Genomic DNA, 17,230 nt, shown 5'->3' on the forward strand with positions numbered 1-17,230 from the left:
GCCAAGCAGACGTGGTCACAGTGGCCCATCGCCTCTCAGGATCATTTACAGAGTGCTGTCTTTTTTTTTTTTTTTGGTACCAGGGATCGAACTCAGGCCCTTGTGGTTGCAAGGCAGGCGGCACAACCACTGAGCCAAATCCCTGGGCCAGAGTGCTGTCTTTTTGGCTGTACTCACCTCCCCATTCAACTCGAAGATACCAAGCTACAGATGTCTGTCTTACTGCCTATGACAGACAGACACACAGACACACAACACACTGCTGACACCATAAAGCAGTAATAGGTACCTTCTAAGAGGCAGTGCACTTAACAGTAAGTTGCACGGACACAATACATATCTATCTTACACCTGATGCTCAGTTTTTTCAAACAAAATCTTAATTCTTATGAATTGAATCATATAATTTAAAAATGCCTGGGAAGCTTTCAACATAAAAATAGAAACTTCCTGAGAGGTCATGGAACCCTCTGAGATGGATCAGCTAACTGCCTATCAGGAAACATACTAGAAATCTAGTTTTCCCACATGTGGATCTTTTTTAAAAAAGGACCCAAGATCCAGCACCTGCCTTGCAAGGACCAGAGTTCGATCCCTGGTACCAAAAAAAAAGGACCCAAGAAAACCCTGGCTGAAGCGAAATATTTATATAAGGGCAACACCTTATCATGTTTCCCTCTGCCACCAGATCCAGAGTATCAGATATTTATCTTTATGTATATGTGACATTCAATGTGGTTTCCATAAAAATTCTCTTAGGTAGTTCTGGAACTAAAGAGAATGAGTAGGATCAGTTTGTAATTTTATAACTTAAAAAAAAAATTCACTTTCTCTCACAAATGGTTTTCAGTTTGCCAGGGAGTGGGGTGGACTGTGCTCAACCCCAAGTGTGTGTGTGTGTGGGTGTGTGTAGGGGTGGTGTTCACCTGACCCTGCCCAGGAGCGGAGATTTGGCCAACATCAAGGCCATCTCTGGTCCTCAGCTTCCTTAGGTCAAATCAGGGAGTCTCCAAGGACATTGCTGCATCTAGGAAGTTGGTGTCTAAGGGAAAAAGAAACTGGAGTGTGGTCTTGGTTTCCTCTTGGAGGATGATATGTGTCGAGAATCTGGACTATTTCCTACAGCATTTCTTTTGTTCAATCCACTCAATAGATTATTTCTGAGTAATAATCTACCATGTGGGACAGGATGATACGCTGTATTGGGTGGAGCCATGAGAAATTGTTGTTTTTATGGGTAAGAGACAGCAATGTTGGCAATTTCATACCATACAGCGTAGTAGTTAAGGGAGATATCCTAAGCCAGGGTTACTAAGTTTTTCTCCTAATGGTATCAAATCCTTGTAGCAATCAATTCTGATGCATAACCTAGTCATCGTTCGGGATGGGGTTCTGGATCTCCCTGGGTTTCCTTCCAGAGATGAGGCAGTCACATTTTCTCCCGCTCATTCACACTGTAGTATTTTGTAACTTTGGAAAGGGATGAATTCTGTTTTAGGTCAACTTCTCCCAGACGTCCTTTTATGAAGGTGACTCACATGTGCACAACGCAGGTGACTCTTTGGCTCGTCTCTACCACTGGAACAAACCTGCATCCCAAGGCTGCTCAGAGACCAGTCTGAAGTGAAAGGATTTAACAGCGCTGTTTTTGTTGAACAAATGGTTCAAAAAGCAAACAAAACCAGACACCACTAAACTGTGCAGCTAACAGAGCTACCTCACATACCTTTCCAATTTATTTAGGAGATGCTTTCTTTCCCTCTTATTTACCAGATTTCCCAATACTATGAGTAGAATAGTTGAATCTAGTGCCAAACTACAGAGGATATGAGGAGCAATCAAGATTTTGAAATATAAAAAAATCAAGGTTCTGGGCAGGGGATTTAGCTCTCAGTGCTTCTGCCACCTGCTTTGCAAGTGTAATGTCCCGAGTTCGATCCCCGGTACCAAACAAAACAAAACAAAATCAAGGTTCTGGGATACTTTTGTGGTAGTTACCAGGACTATGCGTGTAGCCACCAGTGTAGCCACAGTTTTAGCCAAGGGCAGCCAGGTGACCATCAACCACAGTGGCCAGTGAGGTGGGACCATTCTCGCCCAACCTCAGCACTGGTGACATCAGTACTGGGGAAGTGAACCCAGGGCCTTCACACTAGGCCCATTCCCAGCCCATTCAAATTTTTTTTTCTTAACCTTGAGTCAGGTCTAAGTCCCTAAGTTGTCCAGGCTAGTCTTGAACTTGGGACCCTCATGCCTAAGTCTCCCAGAGTGCTGGGATTATAAGTATGCACCGCCACACCTGGCTCAGATCATTGTCAGGGAGACTGTCCTGGGGACGGCAGGATATTCAGTGGCACCCCATCTTCTTACCCACTCACTAGATGCCAGAAGCACCCCCAAGGCTGAGAACCACCGTTATCAGATGGATACTGATAAATCAATGCAAAATGAATGAGTTATGAGGGAAAACTCATGTCAGCATCACAAACCCAGAAAAAAGCCCAGAAGAAAGATCTGTAGAGAAGGCATGAGAGAAGGGTGGTATTTGGAGTATTACCCACTTGACAACTGTACTCCTTCAGGCAAACTCAAGACTGGAGAAGGAAACTGCTCTAGAAGGCAAGGGCCCTGGGGAAGGGGCAGAGCCTGCAGACCGGCCTGCTAACTTGCCCAGCAGGGTGGGCTGGGAAACAGCAGGAGCTCCACCCGCCCTCCCGTGGGCCTTTTACGTCCCGACATCATAGCCTGCAACAGCCGCTTCTCTCCCCACTTCCTCTGGCTCCTCTCCTCATCCTTCCGGTTTCAGTTCCAACATCACTTCCTCCCGGAAGAGTTCTTGATCCTTTCCCTACAACACCTGCACCTGGCCACCTGCTCCCGACGGCCCGAGCAGTGTGCTTTGCATCCACACCTCCGGCACATTACCCTCAGCTCATCACACACACACCTCTACATTTACATGAACTTGGGGAGTTTGGCTTTCTGCTTGTTCCTACCATTAGAACATAAATCCCACGAGGACAAGAACTGTACTTTACCCGAACCCAACAGCGTGCCCAACACATGGTAGATACGTTCCTGAAAAGATTTACTGAACTGACTAAGAAATCACTTTTCAAATGAAGAGCAGGGGAGGCCCAATAAGTGAAGTTTACATGGATGAAACCAAACATGTGATCCTTGCAGCAAATATGTCATCAGTGTGGACGCTGACTGTTTCTGCAGAGGCAACAAGACCAGAGGGTGCCAGGCGGGGGCAGATCCTGAATAAAACATGGAAAACACGCAAGTCTCTGTCTTTGCCCACACATACCTTGAGTGGTCACCAGTCCCTTATTATTATGCATCTTTTGGAAAAATGTTTTATACCCTGAGCCAAATCACATGCCTGCCAATGTGTCATCCACGTACAGTGAAAGCTCAATGAGCTAACTGAGCACTGAACTGGGGGGCAGAGTCCCGGGCCTGGAAACCAGTAAGACAAGAACCGACTTTTCACATAGCGGTGGGGAGGGAGCGAGGAGGATGGGCCACCCAGAAAGACTCGGTGAGGGTCTGAGCACATCTGCATCCCACCATCACCTCGGTCAGCAGGCCAACGCTCGCCACTGCCAGGCTCCAACATCAAGAACACAGAGACGTTTCCATCTAACTTTTATAGGAAGAATTTAATTATCTATACACGTGACTAATTCAAAAGGTCGTATTACAGTTGTTAAAGCCGCAGGTTTATATATTTATATATTTTACATTCATATCCGTGAAGATACTGAAGTGCCAGGGGACGAGGAGGAGCTGCCCCCGTCCTGTGCGCCGTGTGAAAGGAGAGGACCTCGGCACAGCCGGGAGCAGTGTCTCCGGGGACAGGAACACGGAGGGGACAAGTTACAGAGTCATTAGTAGGACAGCTCGATTGTGCTTGAGGCTCCCCCCACCCACCTTCTGTGCTGTCAGCAACGGGCATTTTTATTGAGAGCTTCCAACTAAGTATTTAAAAGACAAACATGGTTTCAGCTACAGCACAGCTAACACATACACGGACCGTGAGCTCCATTTCATATTAATCTGTAGAAATTCCACAGTCTAGTTAAAAAATGTAAACATTGGAAATTAATTGCAGGGAGACTTCTATACATTCTTTCTTGTCAAGAAAATTACTTGTTCAAAATATGCCATTCCATGAAAAGTAAATGGAATAAAACCTCATGTAACAGAGCATTAAAAAAAAGAGATCGTAGATAATTTTGATCATAACAACCTCAGTGGTATTGTCTACTGAGTCATGATATGAAACCACGCAAAATTAAAAACCCCAAAACGAAACACCAATTCCACCAGATAAATCTGAGACCAAACAAAAACACAGGTGCTTTCTCATGTGGCTACAAGGTGCAAAAGAAAATCAATGCAATATGATTAGAGCATCATACAGTGTAATAGCGTTTGCCACAGAAAGAACCGATTCCTTATGTACAGGATGTGTTACATGCTCAACAAGGTACATCTAATACACACAAACAAGCACAACACCTTCTGTTACCCGGGATCATTCTGCACATTTTCAGAACAGATACACTGAGCTCCTTTGTACTTCTATGGCAGGGGGGAAAAGCCCCAAACTACACAATTTAGTTGGTAACACTGGACAAAATGGAAAAATACATCAAGTCTCAGATTTATGGACATTTGGAACAATTTTTAATAGCACATGCAGCATTCCTTGATAGTGGGTCTTTTTGCAAAACCAAAATAGCAAAGAAGTAATTAATTGATCGATTTTTATTACAAGTCTAAAATGTATATTTAAAAATATTCTTGAAACTATTGAAAGCACCTGTGCCAAGGTGGGGGAAGTCAATTTGAGTAACTAGGAAAGCCACAAAAGGACCCACTACCCTGTGTATTTTTGTAATTTTTGTTTCTATCTCTGCAAATAATAATTCAAACAGTGCGATCACATGCAACTATGGTAAAATGAGGTAAACTGCTCTGCAGTGAGTTCTTCTACTCAGAAGGCAGTAGGTGATCATGCTGGAAGTCACATGATCAAGGCTGCATCTCCCATCATCCCTCTGGGCAGTGATATGGGATAGTGGGTCTCTTTGAGGACTTTCAAGCCTGAGGGGGGGATGGACAACATATGATTCCTAGAAAAAGGAGGAAAACAACACATAAGCAAAACAAAACAATGAGCAAAATTCAAGCTAGGAAAATGAGTCAGGCATGTAAACAGCATGGTGCCAAAATGATTAAAAAAACCAAAGAAAAAGGAAAGGGGAGGGGAGGGAGGGGACATGCTACAGAAGGAATGAAAATTAAAAAGAAACAAACAAACAAATAAAAACCAAAACCGAAACAACCCCACAAGATAAAGTCTTGCATTACAGAAGGTCTTCAAAGAGACTGTTGCGAATGCAGCAGTGGTCTCACTTTAAGTTCTGCAAACAAAGCTCGGCAGAATCAGAGCAATGCTGCATGTTTTACTGGAAGACACCAGAGAGGAGAGGAACTCTGCCCGCCAGGGCACTTACATTGCTGGCTGGGGTCCATGTCCGTGGTCAGCTTCACGTAGTTGGACGGGAAGAGCCCCACTTGCCCATTGACTTCCCCTTTCCACCAGTCAGGGTCCTCCTTGTTGAGGACGTTGATGATCTGGCCCTTGTTGAAGGCCAGCTCGTCATCGTTCTGAGCCGTGTAATCGTACATCCCAATCACCTGGCACACTGCGGGAGACAGGGCTGGGTGAGCAGCTGCCCACACCGGGGGCGCGCAAGGCAGTCCCTCTCATGGGTTATCTTTGCCCTTTCAGAAGAGGATACAACAGAGTGGAAGTGGCCTTAAGGGGGTTTCCGTGGTGTGGGGAACAGAGGAAGGTGAAGGATTAAAAATCAAGATGACAGCAAAATTTTCACACTGGCTTTAGTTTTTATAACATCCTCTTCCTTTTCATATTTACTGGTCCATAGAAACTTTAGTGATAACTGAATCTTTCCTTCTGAGAGGGGTTGGGAGCTCCTAAGTTCTGACTCTGGGAGACTGGAAGGAGTCATGAATGCTTTGACCTTAAAGCCAGATTTTTCTTCACTGTACAGGATGGACGCTGGGAACCAGGGGACACCCTATCATTTTTCCTTCTTTTTTTTGCAGTGCTGCGTCCCTAAAGCAGGGCCTCATGCATGCTAGATGAGCATTCTACCACTGAACCACACCTCGAGACTCCAAAAGCTTCCAACTCGTATTTAAAAAGGTTATTCTGTACCAGGCATGGTGGCACACAGCTATAACTCCAGCCCTCTGGGAGCTCAGGCAGGAAAAGACAGAATTTAAGCCCAGCTTGGGTAACTTAGCAACTTAGTGAGAGTCTGTTTCAAAATAAAAAATAAAAATAAAAAAGGCTAGGGATGTAGCTCAGCGTGAAGGCCCGGGGAGAAAGGGGAAGGGAGGGGAGGGGAGGGGAGAGGGAGAAGGGAGAAAAGGACAGGACAGACAGAGGGAGGGAGGGAGGAAGAGAAAAAGAGATTCTGCTGTACCTTTGGATTTCAAAGAAATTTTTGCATTCAAAAATAACTTTTCTGGGCCAGAGATTTAGCTCAGTGGTTTCGCTGCCTGCCTGGCAAGCACAAGGTCCCAAGTTTGATCCCTGGTACCAAAACAAAAAAACAACAACAAAAAAACCTCTTCTCCTTTTCTCTCAAAGGAAGTTAAATCATTCTCATTCTCTGGTGTCTCTTCACTCTAAGTCTGTACCACAGGCCACAATCTTCTCCAATTAATCTGATCCATGTGTAGGTTCAGAGTTTCACACTTCCCAGCTGCGTCATTTCTGCAAATGATTTTAGTGGGATGAACCACCCTGGTGAGAGTTTCTCGCTGACAACGCAGGGAGGTGGGCACCACCAGATCTGCCCAGGGCATAGCAGATCTAGCTGGCACCATTTCCCTCTGCCTACATGAGGCCTCTGCTCAAGCAAAGAGGCCCCACGGGGATCAGGATTCAGTCACAAAGTTTGCCAATCCTTTACTTGCTTGCAGAGGCTTCCAAGTTTTAATCTGATTTCACTGAAGATGTATAGTCCAGACATTTAACCACAAGGTAATGAAACAAAAAATTCTGTGCTTCCCACAAATGCCACCCAAGGATTGGTGGCTTCATGACCCAAAGCAAAAATTTGCTCTCCTCCCCTCACCTCTCACAAATACTGCTGAAGCATCTAATTTATACCCTTAGATCAGAAAAGAGCCAACCGGGTCAACAGCAGGGCACTGTCTTTTTTCAGGGCTTAAGAAAGCCTGCACAACATCCTGCCTCCTCAGCGAGGACCCTCTGTTCACAGTAAATGTCACCAGGGAGTTATTCTGGTCTTCTGTGAACACTACATTACAACTGACAGACCCCCACAGCCTCCAGCTCAATCTTCTGACCTCTCTGGACCCCAGTCATTTATTTTTAGGATCCTCTTTCTGTCACCTCACCCATTAGCCCAAATCCCAATTTAAATGGCTGGAAGGAAATCAAGAGAAAAATCTGGCTTTAAGGTCAAGGCATTCATGACTCCTTCAGGAGAAGAATTCTAACAAGGGCTCTGTTGTACCCAGCACAGTCAAGTTACTGAGATTTTTGGTTGGTCCTTTTGAAAAACACAGTCCATATCCATTAGCTGGGTGTCGGTCCCAGCAAGTACAAGAAGTGCTTAAAGCACACATGGAAAACAATCCAGATACTTAATGAACCACCAAGTGGAAAAGCTACAGCAACATGCCGATCATTTTCCAAGGAGACTGCGCACTCCTTACCTGCTGGCAACGCTGCTGCCTTGGGTAGCTCTGTTGGAGTGATTTTGCTCGTCCCAGGGCTTAGAAGTTTGACATAGTTAGCTGGGAACCAGCCTATTTGGCGCTTCTTCCCACGTGCCTAATAAGAAAATAAGTATATCAAAAATTTTAAGTGGTTCATCTTCTTTTACAATTTGCTTTGTAGCAGAGAACCTAAGAGTTATACAGAAATGAAATGCAAAGGGCATTAACAGCAGAGCCTATGGATTACTATGCCAAGAACAAACCACTGACAGCAAAAATCCAAACTGTCGCATCCTCTGGTCAGTAAAGCCTGCAATGTTTTTGCTAAAGGCTGGATTGCAAATTCAGAATATTCTGTGCTATGTCTAATACAGAAAGTAGGTTAACACTTGGCTGCTACTTTCAGGTAATGTAGCAGTTATAAATACTGCCAACATTATATATGGGCCTTAGGAATAACAGCAATACTGGCCACCAAAACTCAGTGTGCTTTTTAAGCCAGGCCCTATACCAAGCACCTTATGTGCATTTATTCACACAATTGCAGAAGGACATTATGCCCAATTTCTCAATGATGAGTGAGGTTGAAAAAATCAACAGTCCCAAGCCGGGAATGGTGGCACATGCCTGTAATCCCAGCACTCAGGAGGCTGAGGCAGGAGGATCATCATGAGTTCAAAGCCAGCCTGGGCTACACAGTGACTTCCAGGTCAGTCTCAACTACATAGTGAGACCCTGTCCCCCCACCCCCAAATCAACAGTTCCAAGGCTGCAGGTTAGTGGTAAGCCAAGATTTACACTCACAGCTGTGCTTCCTTTATAGGTAAATACACTCTGAGGTGCATGGCAACGTATAGGCAGTACGCACAGAACAGAAGGAATCTTAATCTGATGCTGCTTTCAAAGAGCCCCAAGCCCACTCGATGGCTACAGCCACATTTTGCATTTTCACTCCTTTCTCCTTTACTCCACTCTGATTCAGCACAAGATCCATTTAATGATCAACCCCTAGCTGTCTAGAAAGGATTCGTATATGACACAGAGGAGCTTACGATGAAGTCGGTGAGCCAAGGTTTGCAGGTCTGAAAAGACCGTAGTGAGGATCAGGAGCAGGGCTATGACTACCCTTCCATGTATCACCAGCAACACACACACACAGAAGGTATCTCCAAAACTGCTCTGATAAAAGCAGCTGTCTTTGGGAATGGCAAAAAAAAAACCAAAAAAAAAACTAGAAGAAAACTCCTACCATGTAACTCTGGCTCCCACCTGCTGACTTATCAAGGAGGACACCTGTGGGATACTGGAGGTTTTGCTGTGGTCTAAAGACGACACGCCCTTGGCTCAAAGATGAAAGCTTTTATTTTCACAGCGAACCTGCCCATGACTGAAACCATTTGTTTTCCACATGCGTACCTATTTCCTACATGCATACCTCTCCAGCAAGTGGCCACACGGCTCACTGGGACTCCTCTACATCCTCTACCTCCACAGTTTTACAAAGGCAGAACACAGAACTCCTCAGTTATTTCCTTCCTTTGTGTAGTCTCGATGACAGTCACCCTGGTGAAAGTGACAGAAGCTATCCACCCAAGCTCTCCCAGAAGGAAATCCACCCGAGATTATGGGTTCCAAAAACCAATCAAGACTCTCTTTTGTACAGAGTGTCAGGAATGTGAGGCCTAAAAAACATGCAGCCTTCGAGGAACTTACCACCTAATGTGTGGAAATAAGAATTATACATGGAAAGCTAAGTACTAATGTCACCATTGGCTATGAAAGACCACAGAGTGGTGCTAGCCTGGGGTCATCCCCCAATTCCAGCACAGGAGATGGTACTTCTGATTGGGTTGGACCCACAAAGCTTCTAAGAGGGGTGGGATATGGCTGGCCCTCAAGGAATCAGAGAGAGGCAGAAGTCAACTCACGGGGCACAGTGTGCGCCAAGGAAGCTGATGATCAGCATGGGGTGTTGACTGACAAGTGGGGCTATGTGAAGACACTGCTGCACGGTGCTAAGATGTGAGGCTGCAAAGGGAAGAGGGGGCACAGCAGGGAACCTTCACAGGGATGGGCAATGCGAGTCACCAAGTCTTCGGAGCAGGAGAGGACATTCAGAACAGAAGGCAGCGGGCAATAACAGCACAGCTACACGGGGAGCGGGCCCACCAGTCTGAGCAGGCCTCTCCGTGCCCATGCAGGAGCAGGCAGCGTGGATGTTCTGTTCTGTACTCCAAAGGTCAGACTCCTGAGCCAGGAAGTGGTACCTGGACAGGCCTTCTGGACAGGGCTGTTACCACTGCGCAGGAGCAAGTTCCCGGGGGAAGCTTCATCAGTAGCTATATTCCAGGCTGCGCCTTCTCTTCTGCCAAGGAAATTTCTTGAATCCAGGAGGAGACTGGGCATCCAGGTCGCCACAGAGATCTACCCTCCTCGCCCAAGGTTGGGCTGGACAAAATGGTGAGCAGGACGCTGTGTCTGGACACGTGTCTCCTGCTCACGCTGTTCCGGGTCCCCGTACTCTAGGGTTCTCACGGGCTTGCCCTCCACGGCAAGCTTTTCCTTCTTCTTACCTGACCCGTGCATGGTTGTGCTCACAGACAGATGGAAGCTGGCTGACGTGATAAGCAACCCACAAGCACACCCATGGCACCAAGGGCTATCGTGGGCTCCTTCCCAGGGACACTCACAAGAGGGATTCCAGAAACCCTTCGTCCACACAGTCAGCAAACACTTGCTGAGGCCCCCTGTGCTATGTGGCAGGCCCCGCGCTCAACCTTCAAGGACAGCGGGCTCTGTGCCTGCGTGCTGCCATATCCCTCTGCATGAAGACCTGACAGCTGCTAGGAGACTCGGCCCGTCACCAGGACCCTAAGGAATGCTGTGTGTGTCCCCAAGGGAGGCTGTGCCAGCGAGCCACAGAGGGCACTGTCTTTCACAATACACGAAGGAGCCAAGTGGGGCTGCTCGTCCAAGGCTGACGTTCACTTTGGGAGTAGGAGGGGGCAGTGAGGCCTGGAGGGAGACTCTTTCTGCTCAAGAGTCAGAAGGACAGTGTCCCTCAGAATCCAGGGGAATAGTTTCCAGGACTCCCACAGATACCAGAATCTGAGGATGTTGGAATCTCTTTATGAAATGATAAGAGTTTTATTTTTTTAAAGAGACAGAGACTCACTATGCAGTCAGGCTGACTACACCTGGCTAAAAAGATGTAGTACTTGAACATAACTTAAGCACAGCACCCGTAATGCTTTAAATCACCTCTCGGACACTCTAACCCCTAAGACAAGGTAAATGCTAATACTGCAGTTATTACTCGGTATGTTTACAGAATAATGACAAGGAAAAGAAAATCCATTTGTGCTCAATATAGAGGCAAATTCCTCAAGTACTTTCAGTCTGTGGCTGGTTGAGTTCATGGATATGTGAGCCACAGCTAGGGAGGCCCAACCACAACTCCCATAGAAGTAACATTCCTTAAAGTGACTTTGGGTTTGGAAATAGCTTCAAACTCTGGAAAAGTTGAAGGAACAAGAAAAATGCACAGGCACCACGAACTACACTTGGACTCACCTATTGCTCACACAGCCCACCCACTTCCCTGTCCTTGTTAGTCTTTCTGTCAGTCATCTCGTTATGAGTTGTTTATAACATGTCTCACTGCCCCTAAATTCTTCAACAGGTAGTTACTAAACACAGGAATATCCTGTTACAGAATCACAGTACAGTCATCCATTTTAGTAAATGTAATACTGGGATAATAATTTTATCTAATCTGGTGTCCACATTCCAATTGCAAACTGAGTAACAAGATAATGACACACACACACACACACACACACACACACTCACACACACACACACACACACACACTCTCACACACACGAACTAAAAATAGATGTGGCTCTGATTAAAAAAAACCTCTGCCGCAGCACACCTTATACACCAAGGCTGAAGAGTTCTACTTTCATGGACCACAGTGTATGAAAGCATCAGTCACCCTGTAAATTCTCTGTCTCTACACTAAGGATCTAAGCATAGAAATTGAATGGATGAAGTTTCAGATGAATCCTTAATGCTCCGAATCCTGCTACCAGCTGTCTGACACTCAGGAACTAAACAGATTCAACATGATTGTATCTCTCACTACCCACACGCAAGATTCAGGCAATAAGGGGTTCTTTACACTTAGCAATGGAGCACTGTCCCTTGGAGATTCTGCAGTGCTCAAACTTGGACAGACAATTGTTAAATACTAACTTGCAGCTCTCCTTCCCACCATCCACCTGGATTCTTTTTTCGGATCAAAATCAGCTGACCAGGGGCCAGAGTAAGTTGCTCGGGACCAGTAGCAGTGTAGGAGGCAATAACTTGAGCAATTTCTGAAAAACAAGATCAAACATTGCAGAGCACTGTTAGAGTGAGGAGAGGGAAATCTTAAGAAGACACAGCCACCTCCTGAGGTCACAGGTTAATACCATCAAAACTAGCAAACTGGGCGGGCTTTCCTCCCTTGAGGAGGGAGGCTGTGAACTACCCCGTTGCACCCCTTGCCAGAGCTACAGTGTCCATGCAGCTTTCCGGGGCTGGGCTGATCTTCTGGCTTGGCTCAAGTGTTCTGTGCAATGTCTCAAAGCTTACTTACCAACTTCCCTCCAAATCCCCCCACCTCCGGCTCCCCACCCCTTCTGCCCCAGCCCCTCCCAATGTCACTGTGAACACCTGCTCTGAAGGGCTGGCCCTTATTCACCACTTCCCAGGCCCCGGTACTCAATGAATAACCCAAGACAACACTGCAAAATGCAGAAGAGAAATCCCATTTTCCACTGAAATCAAGTCCTAGCTGCGGCTCATTTATATATTGTTTCAGACTCTCATTTTCTTTATAGCTTGTGTTTTGGGAATGATTCCTGAATTTCTGGTGTGAGTCATGGCAGTAAGAGTTTACTTCTTTTTATTTCAAGAAGGAACCTGTACTTAAGGAGAGTTTTATGCAAAAACAATAATTCAGCACAGAGGAAAAAAAAAATATAAACAGTTCTGTGGAAAAATTCCAGCAAGCCCATAGACTAGGCTCTGACAAGACTTTTCTGCTGGCCACAGTGTTGAGCATAAAAAAAGACAGGTTCTGGTGCATCTTCTGCAGCCACTCTGGAACTTTCAGAAGCAATGCAGAACAACTGCTCCACGCTCCACACTCTTTCTCCATCACAGTGGCTTTTGAAAGGAAGGAAAGAAGGACAGAGAAAAAGGAAGAAAAGAAAGAATGTTAAAGTAAAGAAAGATGGAAAGAAAGGAGGCAAAGAGTGTCTGTGCTCTGACAGATCTCCTACTTTCCTGACAATTCAGGGGAGAAGTAAGAGTCTGGCGCTTTGGCAAGGCCCAGCTGTCCTGTTCTGCAACCTCAGATCAGCCGCCATGACAGAGGTGCCTGGTCATGTCCTGGGGAGGCCTGGCCTGGCTGATGCTTCAGAGAGCTCAGGGAAGCAAGAAAGCCCGCAGCCCAGTTCACAGATAGTGTGGCTCTGACTGAGAGGTTCCCAGCTGGGAACCTGCTGGGGATGAAGACTCTTGAGTAACACACCAAGGACAAGCATCACATTCCAAGAGGTTTTGGTCTGGAGAAAGTCCCAATTAGTGTCCTATCTGGCATCGGCTGTGTCTGCTCCTTAGAGCACTTGCCACGTGAGCCAGCGATCTTCAGCAACATTCTGTACTGCCTTTTGAGTGCCTGAGTAGCTTGCGAGCTTTAACACAAAGCTAAGCCCACCTGGGTACCGAGATGAGCGACCAAGCCTCTTTGGAGTGACAAACATTTAAAACGTACGGCTCACAGTTAAAGAGATTTGACCACCGTGTAGAGTCTGACGAAGGTCTTCGCCAAACTACCCCTTCCTTTCCTGGCTATGGAAGCCCATCCAGAGCTGACCAGATGCACAAACCCCTCTCAACAGAGCAGTGACTGTTCCAACCTATAATAATTTCCCAAGGATACACAGCAAAAAAGCACAGATGACCTAGACCAGGAAGACGGGCCATACCAACCATATCATTTCACATCTGCTTCCTTTTCTCTTTTGAGCTACTATTTACAGAACATGTGATTTTGTTTAAATAAACCTAACCTCTCAATTCAGAGGCATGACTATAATTTTGTACCTTCAATGTGTACCTGGGGAAAACCCAGTGGCTTCTAAATTAGTGGGGGCTATAATCTGTTTTTTTTTCTTCTCAGTACTAGGGATCGAACTCAGGCCCTTGCGCTTGGGGGGCTATAATCTCATAAGTATCTGTGACTCCTCTGAACTCCTCCACTGTGTATGTCCTGGGGCTTTAGTATGCTGTCAGGAAGTGGCAAAGGGCTTACTGAGCTGAACAGGAGGACCGAGAAGCAGCTAACCCCCCAGTTTTACAGCTCCATGCATGACAATTTCCCAGCATCTTTCCCGAGTTATTTCCTTACAACCCCAGAGAGCTTTCTGTCTGGTAACACCCCTACCCACTATGTGTGAAGCAACAGCCAAATTTCATAACCATGCATAATTATTAATGGATTCCAAGAAAAGGATCTACTCCAACTATTCTCAGGAAAGAGTCTCTCTGTCTTTAAGTTTCTGGCCCTGATAAAGACTGGAAAAACTACCAATTACATTCATAACATTGAAAAAGAAGCATTGGGATTCATAACTTACCAGGTTTTTTTCCTAAACTCCCTGTTTTCCCAGCAGTTCCAGAGCCCTTAAAACAGAGCAAAAGGTCTCATTTGCATGCTGAAGAGTTTTGATCACACAACTTAAAAAATGATTATGATACAAACCCAGTGGAGCCTTAAATCCCCTTTTTATTTTGGACAAACAGTAGCATTGTGTCACCTGACAGGAGGGAGCACATCAAGAAGACACAGGACAGAATAGGTGCTTTATAACAGGTGGCTTTTACTTTTTTCTTTAGGAGAAAAAAAGAGCCAAGCATGTGGCATCCCAAAGGGTTCAGGTATGGACTGGGTGGCACAGGCGCATCCTGGACCTGTTCTAACCCACAGGAGGCTCCGCGCTAGGAGGACCATGCCCTACACACTCTGCTCAAACTTTATTTTCAAATGGTTAATTAGGAAACATTTCACACATAAGTAGTACAGAGACTGTAACAGACACCCGTGAGTCTACCATCCAGATCTAATATGGTAAAACATTAGTATTTTGCTACATTTGCTCTTGAGTTTTTCCTTTTATTAATTTTTGCTCTTAAACTCCACTATGTAGCCCAGGTTGGCCTTAAACTTACAATGATTCTCCTGCCTCAGCCTCCCAAGTACTGGGATTATGGGTGTGTGTCCCCAGGCCCGAGTTTTTCTTTTTAAAGAAGTAAAATGGCACAGGGATGACAGGACCCTTGCTTTCTCCATTCCATTTACCTCTCTCTCTAGCCAAAGGAGACTGCATAGCCTTTTCACCCAATTTCGCACTGTCTACACTCTGACATTTCTCTAGCCGTGCTGGAAGCACAATCCACAGGAGCAGACCATATTTCTTTCCAGCTATTAAGTGTTTCACAAGTGCTCTGGGATGGAGTTCCTCCTGCGGACACTCATGGAACTTTAAACCAGCCGAGTCAGCCAACAGAGACCACGAGAGCCAGGACGCGGGCCAGAATGCAATCTGTTGTGACAAAGTGCTTTATTGTAAATAAATGTTCACCCTCGACTCCCTGTCCTGCAGAAAATTGAGCTTTTCAATTAAAATAAAGCAAAGGGTTTATGAAATTAAATGAGAATTATTATAGCATAAAGACATGCAATTTATTTACCAAGAAACCAACTTATTTGTCTCTGTATTTTTAGTTATTGAAATTTAATAATCATTTACCAGGAAAAGTCAGGGTTACATTGTTACTCTGATTATGCTCTCTTTAATTAAGGAATATAATTATGCAGTATCAATGTGTCTTGCTATTTTTATAGGCTACATACCAAATAAAGGAATACCAATGGAATAAGATACCAAGTGACCACTTACTTCCATGTACAGGCTTAAACTATGCTCCCTATACGCCATGAAAAGAAGAGAACTAGCAATACCCAACCCCAAGTCCAAGTGGTCCCACATGCTCGCTTTGACAAATCACAGCCAACACAACGAGCCAGATGTACCCAGAAGGTCAGGTTCTGTCTTGGCTACACTGGTGGAAAACTGCCCCACAGTGTGCCTTAGAAAAGGGTGGCAGGGAGGACAGCCCCTGCCCAGGCCGAGGTCCAGTCTGGTGCCTAAAGCTCGGTCTGGCTTTAAAGTTTGGTATGATGCTTTGTTCATACACTGAACTCTGTATCTAAGTAGGATGAAAGGATGGACTTTTTAGATGTTTTTCTTTCGTTACTAAACAAGGTAGATAAATATATGTCTAAAATTCTTTAGTATCACTGGTTCTTCTGCAGTAACTAATAATTTAAGACTATGATTACGAAAGTACCTTACAACTGTTTAGTCGGTTTTTTTGAAAACATACTGACTTCTAATGGCTTTTAAATCAAAACTCATTTATTAAAATATGATACAATGGCTTTTTATTTTCAGTGCTGATTTAGATTTTAATTATATTATTTAAATGTTATTAAATTCCTGATGTAAACAGACCTTAGTCAAAAGTGTAAATAAATTTAATAAAGTGAAAATAATTGAAATGCAAACCAAATGGCTTTTGTATTTTAAGTGATCTAAAAAGTAATGTCACTTTAAGCGTTTTCATGCATAATAGAAATTGAGTTAAGTTTTTAGCATTTTCTCCATACCCCTTGAAATAGCATCTGAATGATTCTTATTGGAGCCAACTTGCTGGTCTGGGGAAGAGTTTAAGTCTCCCCTTGCAAATCTATAGAGTTCAATAAGCCAGCTGTCTTACAGGGGAAACTTACTTTCTAAACAGACTTCTGCCAAGTCCTCTGAAGGGGCAGACTTACACAAATCTGTCTAAGGGAATATCTGTGAGCTGATCTCAAGACCATAGCAAGAGAAACAACAAAAATAATGACATGTCTTTTTTTAGAAAAAAAAAAAAAATAGAAGCCATTACTGGGAAGTGCAGGGAAGGTGAGAGGGCTATACCAAGTCACCAGGCGCAGCCTCAGCCTGGGCCTAAGGAGTCAGGGGCGCTACAGAAGAGCCTACTGTGTGAGGTCTCCTGACATTGCAATGGGATGACGGAGAGCTACAGCTTTGTCCCCCTACTTACACCCAAGAATGCAGTCTCTACAATGAGAAAAAAGAAAATAAAGCTGCACTGGCTGGGCTTTTTAAAAAAGCAAACAAGCCAGGCAGAGCGGCGCATGCCTGTAATCCCAGCACTCAGGAGGCTGAGGCAGGAGGATCGCTGTGAGTTCAAAACCAGCCTGGGCTACATAGTGAGTTCCAGGTCAGTCTCAACTACACAGTGAGACCC

At 45.1% G+C, this 17,230-nt stretch overlaps 1 protein-coding gene across 7 annotated transcripts in view; it reads right to left on the minus strand.

Annotated features, from left to right (window-relative positions):
* The window catches only part of Itsn1 (intersectin 1), a 195,182-nt gene that overhangs the window by 42,165 nt on the left and 135,787 nt on the right, over positions 1–17,230 (minus strand). For 4 of the 7 annotated variants that reach the window (XM_010608684.3, XM_010608682.3, XM_010608683.3 and 1 more), the window contains 4 exons: positions 14,491–14,536; positions 12,059–12,180; positions 7,795–7,912; positions 5,532–5,723 (listed from right to left, as the gene is read on the minus strand). In XM_010608684.3, coding sequence (XP_010606986.1) covers positions 5,532–5,723; positions 7,795–7,912; positions 12,059–12,180; positions 14,491–14,536 — 478 coding nt within the window. Of the gene's footprint in view, positions 1–3,677; positions 5,148–5,531; positions 5,724–7,794; positions 7,913–12,058; positions 12,181–14,490; positions 14,537–17,230 lie in introns of those variants that run through there. The other 3 variants (XM_010608686.3, XM_010608685.3, XM_010608687.3) reach the window with 2 other exon arrangements.

The sequence above is a fragment of the Fukomys damarensis genome, unplaced genomic scaffold (genome assembly GCF_012274545.1).
Source record: "Fukomys damarensis isolate Sample0158 unplaced genomic scaffold, DMR_v1.0_HiC HiC_scaffold_24, whole genome shotgun sequence".
Lineage (NCBI taxonomy): Eukaryota > Metazoa > Chordata > Mammalia > Rodentia > Bathyergidae > Fukomys > Fukomys damarensis.